At 36.0% G+C, this 12,779-nt stretch overlaps 1 protein-coding gene across 3 annotated transcripts in view; it reads left to right on the top strand.

Moving 5' to 3' along the window:
- The window catches only part of TUSC3 (tumor suppressor candidate 3), a 215,418-nt gene that overhangs the window by 175,302 nt on the left and 27,337 nt on the right, over nucleotides 1-12,779 (top strand). For all 3 annotated transcript variants that reach the window (XM_043454211.1, XM_043454208.1, XM_043454210.1), the window contains one exon: nucleotides 6,657-6,720. In XM_043454211.1, coding sequence (XP_043310146.1) covers nucleotides 6,657-6,720 — 64 coding nt within the window. The remainder of the gene's footprint in view (nucleotides 1-6,656; nucleotides 6,721-12,779) is intronic.

Genomic DNA, 12,779 nt, shown 5'->3' with positions numbered 1-12,779 from the left:
GCTTGAAAGAAACAGGCGTACTATGCTGTGATATATTTAACCTCTCAACATTTTGAAAGCACAGTGAATATGAGAAGCTCTCTCATCAGTCATAGTATCAGTTTTGTTCAAAACCCAGAAGGTGTTTCTACAAGCACAGTTTGTCCCCAGTAGCTGGCCCACTAGTGTCTGGGCTTTAGGCTGGTTTTCTAGTCTCCTCAGAAGTTTCCAGGCCTGCCTGCACTGTTCTCACTGCCTGACCTTCCAGGGAGGAGCACGTATGATGAACTGTTTCAGCATATTCTGCTTAGAATTTCCTTAGAATTGATTGGAGCTTTTTGTTTTGGTTGTTCTGTGTTGTTACTTGTTCTCTCCCGTACCTCCCCTGTTTACAATACCTGAACTACCGATCTTATTGTCACTGTGAATTCAGGCAAAGCTCATAAGGAGAGGTGTGTCTCCACTGTACTAGCGGGGCTGACGCTTTTTGTAAAGAGTTTGAATAAGACCAATCATACCTACCTAGCCTGGGGAAATCTACCACAGTGGCATTCTTTGCCATCTGGATGTAGGTAATCCCTATTTATATCTCTTATCTCAGGCAAGTCCAGAAGGACTTGGCCGAGCTATTGTCTGATCTATATCACGGCTGCTGTTTAGTGTCACAGCCTTGTAAGGACCAGTGCTTCCTCAGAGAAGTTTATCTAGTTTGATGTAGAAGAAGAAGACCTCAAAGAAAGGACTGGGAATATGTAACTGTGCCTCAAAGAAAGGACTAGGGATATGTAACTATCAAGAAATAGAGAAATCTTTTATTGGACTGTCAGAGTGCTAAGTACCTCGGGATTTCCACTTGTTTTGCACCAACAGTGGTGATCCAGACACTCCCATTTGCCAACAGAAGCCTGCCCACCTGCTGCCTGCTCTCACACTGTTTTTACTAAAGACTTAAGTAATTGGTTCCAAAGATCATAGTATCATACAGTAGGAAGGTCATAGAATGCCTCTGAATACTTCCATTATACTTAACACTAAATAAGAGAGTATATTTTGTCTTAACAGTTCAAAAAAATCTCTTCCTAGATGTTCGTCTTCTCACAAAGAAACTGAGAAAGAAAGAATAAAGATTACTTCCTTTTAGTATTCTGGGTGCCTAAGCACACAAAGGAGACTCAGGACTATGGTGTCGTTACTGCATTCCTAGGAACTTGTATATTTTAAAGTAGCATCTTCTTTATTTAGAGTTATGTGGTTAAAAAAAAAAAATAGACTGACTATCATATATGAAAAATGGCTCCCTCACTGTATGTAGGCTTTGATCAGGAAAGCAGTTGCTCTTCTACTGGCAGATCTTAAATAGCCAAGATTAAAGACACAAGTTTATTTAAGAGCAATGAGGAAACTCATTTGACTTCTTGAAGTCCTGCCAAAGGAAATACAAAATTTTTCTCCTACATTCTGACTCATGTTGATAATAAATCATCATGTTTTCTTTTTTTTGCTGTTACAGTACTTCTGTTGCAGAGTGAGAATCATATGCTAGACAGTTGAGAGATTATCACTTAAATATTTTCTTAAATTTCATGTGTCTGCTGTCCTTGTACTGGAGGATAGTAAACAAGGTACAGAAAAAAGCTGAAAGGATTCACACGGGTAGTTTTTTTCTGACGTATACACGAAGGGAAAGAAAATGAACAGAAATAAAGTTTACATTTCGTATTGGTGAGTCCAGCTGCATGAAAAGATTGGACGGAAAGAATTCACGTGATAGTAAAAGATAATCACAATAGTGTTTGCTCTAGCTATTGACAAGCTCTTGGTTCATTATTTTAAAATGAAAGAAGGGACCAAAAGTGCTTTTGTGGATTTGATGTTAAGCTGAAAGTGGCATTTGGATAACACCAGACAATATACAATCTTAGTTTTTATTTGCCATTTTCTTGGTGTCATAAAATGTTATTTTTTAGTCAGTCATGTCCGACTCTTTTGCAGCCCCATGGCCTATAGCCCACCAGGCTCCTCTGTCCATGGGATTTCCCAGGCAAGAATACTGGAGTGGGTTGCCATTTTCTTCTCCAGGGGATCTTCCCAACCCAGGGATCAAGTCCTTGTCTCCTGGATTGGCAGGCAGATTCTTTACCACGGAGCCACCAGGTGTCATAAATGCTTCTTTTTAAAATAAGTTACAATTTTTCAGTTATCAAAATTCAAACTCACATCTCTCTGGGATTGGTGTGAGCACACGTTTTTTGGGTTTTTTTTTTCCCCTTGTAAGGAACTTATGCCAAAGCAAATGAAGACCAGTATATATTTTATCAGTGAGTAGGGGAAAGTAACACTTTGGGCTTCCCTGGTGGCTCAGATGGTAAAGAATCTACCTGCAGAGCAGGAAACCTGGGTTCGATCTCTGCCTTGAGACAATTCCCTGGAGAAGGGAATGGCTACCCACTCCAGTATTTTTGCCTGGAGAATTCCATGGACAGAGCCTGGGGTTGCGAAGAGTTGGGTATGACTGAACAACTAACACTTTTCAGGGAAAAATAACTAGTTTGAATCCTATTATTAATGTCTTCACAAGAGTGACTTCCTGCCTTTGTATATTACCTGATTTTGTACTGTGCTTATGTTAGTATCTTTAGTTTTGCTCCAAAGTCCATTTAACTAAAAGTTAGCTTCTGTCGCTGAGTAGGGAAGATCCACTGAAGAAGGTCATGGTAACCCACTCCAGTATTCTTACCTGGAGAATTCCATGGACAGAGGAACATGGTGGACTACAGTCCATGGGATCACAAAGAGTCAGACACAACTGAAGTGACTTAGCACGTATGCACACATTTTACGAAAGTTAATCAAACACATTGGTTTTTCCTATCTTGCTTCTGCCCCAAGGCTTATAAAGTTAATATTGGTTTGTTAGAAACTTAAATAAGAAGTTTTAAAAGAAAGTTTCACTGACAGGAGAACCCAGATTTTATGCCTAGTCCTAAGTATTTTACATGCATTACCTATTAATAATTCATTTCTCACATTTTGTTTTTTCATTATACAGTTGAACAATTTGAAGTTTAGAGTAATTTTCAAGGTCACCCTTGAGGCAGATCCAGGATAAAGATACCAATTCAGACATTTTAATTGAAACATAACAACAGTGTTGGTCTATACTGGTCATTAATATTTTCAGAACATTATGTTTATAAAAGGACTCCTTAATGATCACTCACTACCAACACAGTTCTAAAATAATATTGAAAAAGCAGACCAATATGACTGATACCATCTTCCCAAGAAGTCAGGAACGATGTGGATGGACCTAAAGACTATCATACACAGTGAAGTAAGAAAAAGAACAGATACCGTATATTAATGCATATATGTGGAATCCAAAAAAAATTGGTGAAGTCGATCTTATTTCCTAAGCAGAAATAGAGACATAGATATAGAGAACAAATATATGGAGATGAAGAGGAGAAAGGGGGTGGATGAAGTGGTAGATTGGGATTGACACATATATACTGTTAATCTTCTGGAGAAGGAAATGGTGACCGGCTCCAGTATTCTTGCCTGGGAAATCCCGCGGACAGAGGAGCCCAGCCCATGGGATTGCAAAGAGTTGGTCATGACTGAGTACACATGCACGCCTGTATACCTACAGCCGATCCACTTTACAGTGGATACTAACACATTGTAAAGCAATTATACTCGGATAAAAATAAAAATTCTACATTATAAAAAGGGAAGAGTTACATGGAACGAGGTTTCTTTCCTCCTTGACATTTACTGTATTTAGCTTAATTTCCATTTTCTTTTCTGATACTCTTGTGTAAGAGAACTATTATATTTAAGTTACTAATTTTTATTGTCAAGTATGTTACTAAAATTAAGCATATTATTCAGATATATTATTTATATCATTATGCTATGCAAACTTCAAATAAGATATAGTAATGCCTTTTCTGATAACTTTTAAGACCCTTTCTTTTTGGTTCATATGCTCTATGAAGTAAGTGTTAAATTGACTGGACAAGAAAAAATGTTTATATTAATGGTTTGTCAAAATAGATCTCCATGGGAAAAAAGATATATATCCTATATCAAAAAGCATGCAGATTTTCTCCATTGCACTTGTAAGTGAAGTGAAGTGAAGTGAAGTCGCTCAATCCTGTCCGACTCTTTGCGACCCCATGGACTGTAGCCTACAAGGCTCCTCTGTCCATGGAATTTTCCGGGCAAGAATACTGGAGTGGGTTGCCATTTCCAAGTTAAATAAATATTTAGGATTAAATTTCCATGAGTTGCTGACATTTCCTTGGTCAGAGTTAATAAAAATCACAGGTGGAAAGAATATAAATGAACATCATGCTTGCTAAAGCTGTAAAGGAATTACTCAGTGTCCCTTCTTCCAAAGTATTTTCAAAGCACATGCATCAGTTAAATACATATATTAAAGACTAGCTTAAAATGGTGAGCTTAGCTAGATTTTAACTGTGTTAAGCACTGCTTTAGGTAACCCTGTAAATGAAACATACCCTCCAAGGTCAGCACTTAAGACCTCTAGAGTACTTGCTTGTTCTTTTATTTGTGTGTTTGCTTTTCTGACTTGTATATGCGCCAGTAATGTCTCTTGCACTTTGGTAGACAAAATGTGTTCTCACAGTTTGAATGTGTAAGCATTTTTTTGGTTTTGTTCGTTTCATTTTGTTTGCTGTTTTGTTACACTTGATATCCCCATTGCCTAAATCAGTGCATAGTGTCTGCACTGTGGTTCTAATCCAGGCAAACTTCCTTGCAGTTGTCACATACATCTGGGCATCTTATTTTGTGTTGTTATAGTCAGATATTTCAGTCAGTCACATAAATGTTGATTTTTAATTACCTTAATGGTCAACATTTAACTGTGATCACCAGTAAAAACTTTTATAAAACTTTACACTAGGTTTTCTTCCTGTCTTTTGGTAAGTTATTATATGATGGAAAAGGCATGGACCTTGGAGGTCAAACCCAAGTTGCTCTCCAAATTTCACCAGTTACTAGTTGTGTGATCTTAATTTAGTTAATTTCTCTAAATCTCATTTTCCTCGTTTGGAAGATAGAATGATAATATCTATTTTATATAGTTATTAAGAAGATACGATGGGATAATGTATATGAAGCATCCTGTCAAACGTCCAGCAAATAACTAAGTGTCAGTAGTATAGTGAATATGAGATCAGGATCTGAAATCACACAGACCTAATTTCAAATCTCGGATTTTACACACAGCAGATGTGAAAACCTAAGCAGATTTTCACCTCTGTTTAGTCTCAGTTACCTTATTGATTAAGCGGCTGTAATAAAAATACCTTTGTTATGACTGTTAGAATTAATGAGATATTGCATGTAGAACTTGTGTTAAACACAAAATGAGTGCTTAATAAATGGTAGTTGTTATTAGTACTTGGTATCGTTGTATTTGGTATTATCTATGCTGCTATAGTTATTAGAATAATAAAACCTTCATTTCTGTGATATGAAAGTCTTAGTTTCTAGTCAGACTTAAGGTAATATCAAACACATTGCTTATAGTATTTGTATTGCTACACTGTTGTCAATATAGTAATATTTAATAAAATAGAAAATATGTGATAGTATTCCTCAGAAGCTATAATGTAAATAAACCACACATGGCTATTTTTTAGTTGGTTTGCTTGAAGCTGTTGTTTAAAAATTTATCCAAATACACCTTTGAATGAGGCAGCTGCACTATGAATGATTGAGAAATTAGAGATGGAAACAAAGGTAGCTTAGACTGAAGTACCAAGAGCAGTCTCTACGTGAAAATACCAAGACAGAATTGATAACAATACACACAAGACTCTGCATGCTTCAAAAAGATCATAGGACTCAGTTAATCCAGTTCCTAGTTTTATGGAAGAGGGGATATTGAATATCTGAGAGATTGGGTGACATGCCCAGGGTTAAGGACAAGAAGGAATAATGTCCTGACTTCTAGTTAAATACTCTTTCCATTAAAGCCAAACTACTGTGGGAATCAGGTTTTCAGAAGCGAAATAATCCTGCATGGAGATTTTTGTCAAATTTCTATAATTGATTGGTATCAACTAATACAGTTCTTACCAGGTATAGGAAGCTATGTCTTTCTCAATAGGATGAAACAATTTTAATAATTATGTTTTGAAAAAATCAGTTTAAAATAAATGAGTTTATAAAGCTATCTCCTTAATTTAAAAACTTTGATAGTGTAGAAAAGAGTCATATTAACTGTTGATTGGTCATTTTTCATTTAAAGGATGTAGAGTCATTAATCTTAGTTCCTCTAATCTGTGCCTTACACTATATTAAGTACATTTTACGGAGGCTCTGGAAGAATCATTACAGTTTGTGTATGTTTTTATGGTAAACCTTTTAACAAATTATACTAAGTTTACTTCTGATAGTAGGTTGCTTTCTACAGTTGACAGTGACATCAGCCACCAGCGCTTCATCTTCTACTTCTAGTTAACTAATAATTATTTTATTCAAAAGTAACTAATTATTTTGTTCCAAAACCATAAATAGGAGCTTAATTCATAGCTTTATCCATTGTTAATCTTCAAGGTATAGAATTATACAAAGAAAAAGCTGCCAAAACCCTGCTTTTCCCCAGATTGTAATTTTTGCTTCTCTGTCTTGTTTTATAGAGCTACATTCATGGGAGCAGCCAGGTCCAATTCGTGGCAGAGTCACACATTATTCTGGTACTAAGTATCCTTTAAAATACTGATGGGTTGATAAGAACAAAGCAGAGCTGCATGCTATCAAACTGATTTTTTTCCTAACAAATAATCAAGACTTTTGAGACATTAAATTTGACACTTTACCATGTGACTAATTTTCCAATTCCTATGCTATTTTCTCTTACCATGTAATTTTTAAAATTCTAAATCATTAATAGGTTATAATTTTCTCTTTTTTTTAACTTACTATTGAATTTTGAAGTATAGCTTTTGATTATCTCTGGCTAGAGTTTTTTGTGATGTCTGTATGGTTTTCCCCTTTAGAATCTTAATGGGGAAGGAAAAAAAGTGTTATATAAAAAGCAGGATAAAGAAATTATCTTAGTTCCCTTAAATGTTATAGTAAGTGAGAGAGGAAGATTTAGGATAATTAGACATCTTTTTGGAACATGGAAGACTAAATGTTATGAATCAGATAATATAGTACAATTTGTGGTTTAGAGGTAGAAGGGTAAAGACAGCAGAATAGCAAAGAGGTACGATACATTTTTCAAAAAACAAATTACATATTACTAGAATGAAGTAAGGTTAATTTTGGGGTAAACAGCTGTACTTTGGGGGAACACTGACATTTGTGTGAGTCCTGTGGAAACATTTGTGTGTTAAGTTTATAATGTTGAATGTACTGAGTCATTGTCAGGATCTAAAGTGTACCTTATAGTGTCATTTATAAAATTTGATTACTCTGCTGGTTACCAAGATTCATCTTCAGATAAAGCAGTCTAGACCCTGTTTTCTAGTATCTGATATAACCATAACTATTTAAACCTTTAAGCATTCTTAGAACTCTCCTAGAGCAAAACCTCATTTTATAACTAGGAAAACTAAAACCCACAAAATTGAATTGCCTTGCCTTAGTTTGGAGAAAGAACTGTATTTTTTCCTAGACGTGCATACCTATGGTACAGGTTAACTTACAGACTAGGCATAGTAAGAGAAGATCCGAACTGTCAGCATCACTACTCTTGTGCTTTGGGGCCACTATTAAGTAAACAGTGACCCCATGACAGCTGATCTGGTAACAGGATGGCTGCTGAGTGACGACGGAACAAGTAGTGAACACAGTGTGGGCACTCTGGACAGAGGGACATCCGGATGGAACAGGGCAGAAAGATGTGAGATTTCATCATGCTGCTAGAATGGCATTTGAATCTTACTTTAAAACTTACGAATTATTTCTGAACTTTTCCATTTAATGTTTTTGGACTGTGGGTAACTGAAACCATAGAAAGTGAACCTGCAGGAAAGGGGAAATATGTATTGCAGGTAACTTTTTGGTTCTGTAGTTTTTCCTTTTTCTTTTCTATCTGTTTTCAACCCATGATGTAGCATTTTAGCAATATACTTCTTTCAAAGCAGCTATTAAAACATCAGAAATACCTAGCAAAAGGAATGAAAAGGTGTGTTGAGACCATCATTCCATTGTATGGCAGGAATTCCCCAAGGTTTCATTTCATGGCTCATTGACCTCAAGCCGAGATTTAGGACTCAAAGAAATTTTACAAACAGTATGAAGTCTTCCATGTAGATTTTTAACACTAAAATGTATTATCTTTCTGCTGCTAGTAACTATTTGTTGCTTTATCGCTGCTGTTCTTTTTATTTGCCTGTATCTATGAAAAGAGAAAATGTCTTAGAATGGTGGGCTCATTAAAATCATCAATGAAAGTTTAGAAGAAGCCATTATATAATAATTTCTGATTTTACTTTTACTTGGCAGAATTTACTAATTTTTTAAAACTTACTTTATAATTTTTTTGTTTTGTAATTTGCGTGTATGTTTTTATGTGGTGGTTTAGTGGCTGAGTCATGTCCGACTCTTGCAACCCCATGGACTATAGCCCTCCAGGCTCCTCTGTCCATGGGATTCTCTAGGCAAGAATACTGGAGTGGGTTGAAAAAAATGCAAATTCCAGGTGGTAACTTCTTGTTTATCTTTGGAGAATATTTCTACCTTTTGGTTTTCTCTTCCTAATTTAGTAAGCCAGATCATTGGATGCAGTTGCTACAAACAAAATTTTACTTTAAAAAAATCTAAGAGCAAACAGATGGAGTCATTTGATGTCATAGGTTATAGAATGACATTTAGTAAAAATAAGATTTTTCTCCCTGTTAGTAGTATTTTATTTCAGTACCCTATTTAGGAGGAAAAAAAAATTCCTAAGTAGTCTTTGAGAGAAAGCTATTTTTAAAAATAATAAAAAATGTTATGACATTTTAATAAGGAATATATGAACTAAAGCTAATGTATAATTCTCTTTATTTTTCCAAGTAAAATATTTTTAAAATTTTTCATTCAGTTATGTTTTAACACCTGTTGTAAATATAAGATATTTGCTGTCTGCAACAAGGTAGGCTGATAGGAAAATAATTTTAATTAGTATGAGGCATCAAGAGGCAACTTGACACATGGAAAAGTTGAATTGACTTTTTAGCCAGGTTTTTATACAGTAAAAAAGGAGTTCTCCCCAGGTGGAGAATAAGTGAGTGAGAATATTCCAGTGGAAGGTGTATGAAAGAGTATTCACAGACTGTGCAGGGCAGACTGATGAAAGGTTAGTTGGCTGGATAGTAAATATCTTTCCATACCTTGCTAAGAAATTTGAATCAGATCTAAATTCATGAGGACATGTTCTGTGTGCTAGTGGAAACCAGACACACGAGTTCTCGGATTGGCTTTACTGTCAAGTATACAAATTCTGACCTGTCCCTTAATTCTGCACATCCTCTAAATTCTGGGATGTCAAGATGACATGAGATAAATATCAATTAGAAGTAAAGGTTCTGATATAAAAGGCAAAGGTTATACTAGCAGTAACAACTGTTTCTAAATATTTAAAAATACATGTGTTCTCATAAAGATCATATTTGCTTTTCCTATGAGAAAAACATTTGTTTTCCATCTATTATGAGAGTATAGTTTTACTCTGACTTATTTTCAATCTATAATAGACAGCAAATGTTTCTTTTAATGTGTTATATATCCAAGGAGAAACATACTACAGAAAAAAAATTAATGATGGATACAAGTTGAAGATATTTTAGATAAAGTCTTCTATAATGGGCTGACTTTTTCCCAACATTTGTTCACATTTATCTTTAAACTGACAATCCTGGGTCTCTTCTTAGGAGCCACAATAAACCTAACATCATTTGTGATTGAGAATGGATTATAATGTAATGCAAATGTATGTGCTACCAGTTCACTAGGATATTCATTTTCTGTGGATTTTGTTATTTACACAAACAGCAGCTCCTGTTTTATGTAGGATCATGTCAATATTTTGACTTAATTTTAACAGTAAGAAAATGATTGACAGGATAAACAGGGGACTGGAGAGTGTGTAGTAGCTGAAGTGTATAATGTTATGATATTAATCAGTACAGATGTGCAAAGTTATACATGAAGTGGAAAAAAGGTGTGTGTCTGTGTGTTTGTGTCTATGCAGGCATAGTCATTAATCTCAGGACAATAGAAAGTCTCAGGAACATAACATTTAGCTGGTATATATTTATATCTCTTAATCTCTACATGTTGAGATTCTTTAATAAGGCTTAGTCAAATGGTTACACCCATCAGTTTAATGACAGAAAAGCATCTGTTATTCCAGAATTTGACACAGAATCTCTCAGAGATTTGTAGGTGCTTTCATTAATCAGTCAGCCTTCCACCCAATAAAGGAAGACCTACACATTAACTCTGACAGATGTTAGAGTCAAAGCTTCTTCCTGTGTTTATAAATCAGTACATAATCTAAAAATGTTTACATTACAAATGTGATTTTTTTTGCCCAAATGATAAGTATTTTGCAGGCTCTCTTTTACCAAAAATTATTTTCATTGACAGAATAGAACTAGACCTAAATAATTCTCAATACTCAAAGTTTTTAAGCTCAAAAGTATTTTTAGATAAAAAAAGAGGGTTGGCCAGTTTAAGGCCATTTAGTGTAATTCACATATCTCAGTTACAGTCATCAAGTTTAAAGTAGGTTCACAGCTCTTTCCTTGTTAATGACTAGAAAACTGACTTTTGCAGGAAGCATTCTAAGTAAAAAACTCACACTTCGTTCCTGACCCTGCTGCTCTCTAATAAAATATTTAACATTCAGCTTGTACATAACACCTATATCTAGTAATCTCTTTGCTTTAAAGTTCCTACTTTGAGATCATGTGCACAAGGATTTTTGCGTTTCTTTATTTTCACATAAGAGCAAAGCTAACTTCCTCGCAGACATAACAGTTTAGAGTATCTCTGGCACTGTCTCAGATCCTCTATAGCAGGGGTTGGCAAACTAGGACCAGCAAGGTTCAATTCTAGCCTGACTGTCTTTTTATAAATAAGTTTCATTGGAACACAGCCACACCTATTCATTTGTGTATTGTCTGTGATTACTTTGCACTACAGTAGCAGAACTGAGTAGTAACAATACACCACACAGCGTGCATAGCCCCAAATGTTTACATTCTGGGCCTTCACAGAAAAAGTTTGCAAACTACTAGTATGTAGAGTATAAATAATAGAAAACAAAACCCCACAACCTTATTACCCCAAGACAGTTGCTTTTAACTTTTTATTATCTTTCTTTCCCTGAATTTCTCTTAATATTTGTAAAGAGATGCAATTATATCATTATGTGCATTTTCACTTGATATAAAATTTTATGCTTAGCATAAAGATATACATTGTTAAACAGATTTAACTATTTTGTTCCTTTGCTGTTCCCTCATCATTTTTTCTAACCCTGTTATCATCCTGCTTCAATTCTTCTATGTTCTTTTGGTTTGCACCTTTTACTCACTAGCTTTGTGGCTTTGCACAGGTTACTTGGATCTCTCTGATGGCTTCAGTTTCCTTATGTGTAAACTGAGGATTACAATCATGCATATCAAAGCCTAGTTGGTACTGGGTAAGATAGTGAACAAAATAAAGTCCCTACCCTTTGGGCAAAACATTGTAGTGACAAGAGAGAGACAGTAAATAAATAAAAAAAGATACAAGTTCTAAATTTCTTGTAAAAAATAACGTTAATAGAGAAAAATAAAGCAGGATAAGAGGTACAGTGTTCAAAGGAGGCTTCTCCACTGTCATTTGATCAGAAACCCAAGGGAAGTGAGGGAGTGAGTTACATGGACATTGAGGGGAATAGCATTCAGATAGAGAAATAGCAAGTGCAAAGATCCTGAGGCAGAGGGTTCTTGTTGAAAAAATACCAAGGACATGAGTAAGAGCCAACAAGGGCAGAGCAGTATAGGAAGTGGGTCAGGGTACAAATGAGGTGCCACCTGGAGGTCATTTTGAGGTTTTTAGATTATTAACTTTCCATCTCACTCTGAGTAAAGAGTTCTCTGAGGAAAAGAATGGCATTACCTGCCTTATGTTAAAGACGTTAGAAAGTCCATTCTGCCCAAAGCAATCTACAGATTTAGGGCCATTCTTTTCAAACTACTAGTGCCATTTTTCACAAAACTAGAATAATTAAAATTTGCATGGAACTGCAAAAGACCCTATTTAGCCAAAGCAGTCATGAGAAAGAAGAACAAAGCTGTAGGTATCATACACCCTGATTTCAAACTATATTAAAAAGCTATGTGGCTTCCTTGGTGGTCCAGTGGTTAAGAATTTCCCTTGCAGGGCAGGGGGGGACACCAGCTCAGTCCCTGGTCTGGGAAGATGCCACACGGCGACTGAGCCCGTGTGCCACAGCTACTGAGCCTGCAGTGTGCAGACCGTGAGCCGCAGACAGGGAGCCTGCGTGCCGTAGCCGCTGAAGCCTGCACGGCCAGAGCGCACGCTCCACGCTCCGCAGCAGGGGAGGCCCACGCTCCACAGCTGGAGTAGCCCCCCTCTCCACAACCAGAGAAGGGCCCACACGGCGACAAAGACCCAGCGCAGCCCAAGATAAATAGATGCTAAGGGTGGTTTAAGAAAAAAAAACACTATGGTAATAAAGACAGTATAGAGTCAGCACAAAAATGGACACACAGATCAACAGAATAGACTGAAGAGCCCAAATAATAAACCCATGC

Source organism: Cervus canadensis, chromosome 31 (genome assembly GCF_019320065.1).
Source record: "Cervus canadensis isolate Bull #8, Minnesota chromosome 31, ASM1932006v1, whole genome shotgun sequence".
Taxonomy (NCBI): domain Eukaryota; kingdom Metazoa; phylum Chordata; class Mammalia; order Artiodactyla; family Cervidae; genus Cervus; species Cervus canadensis.
The sequence above is the reverse complement of the archived record's forward strand: the minus strand, read 5'-3'. Positions and strand labels throughout refer to the sequence as shown.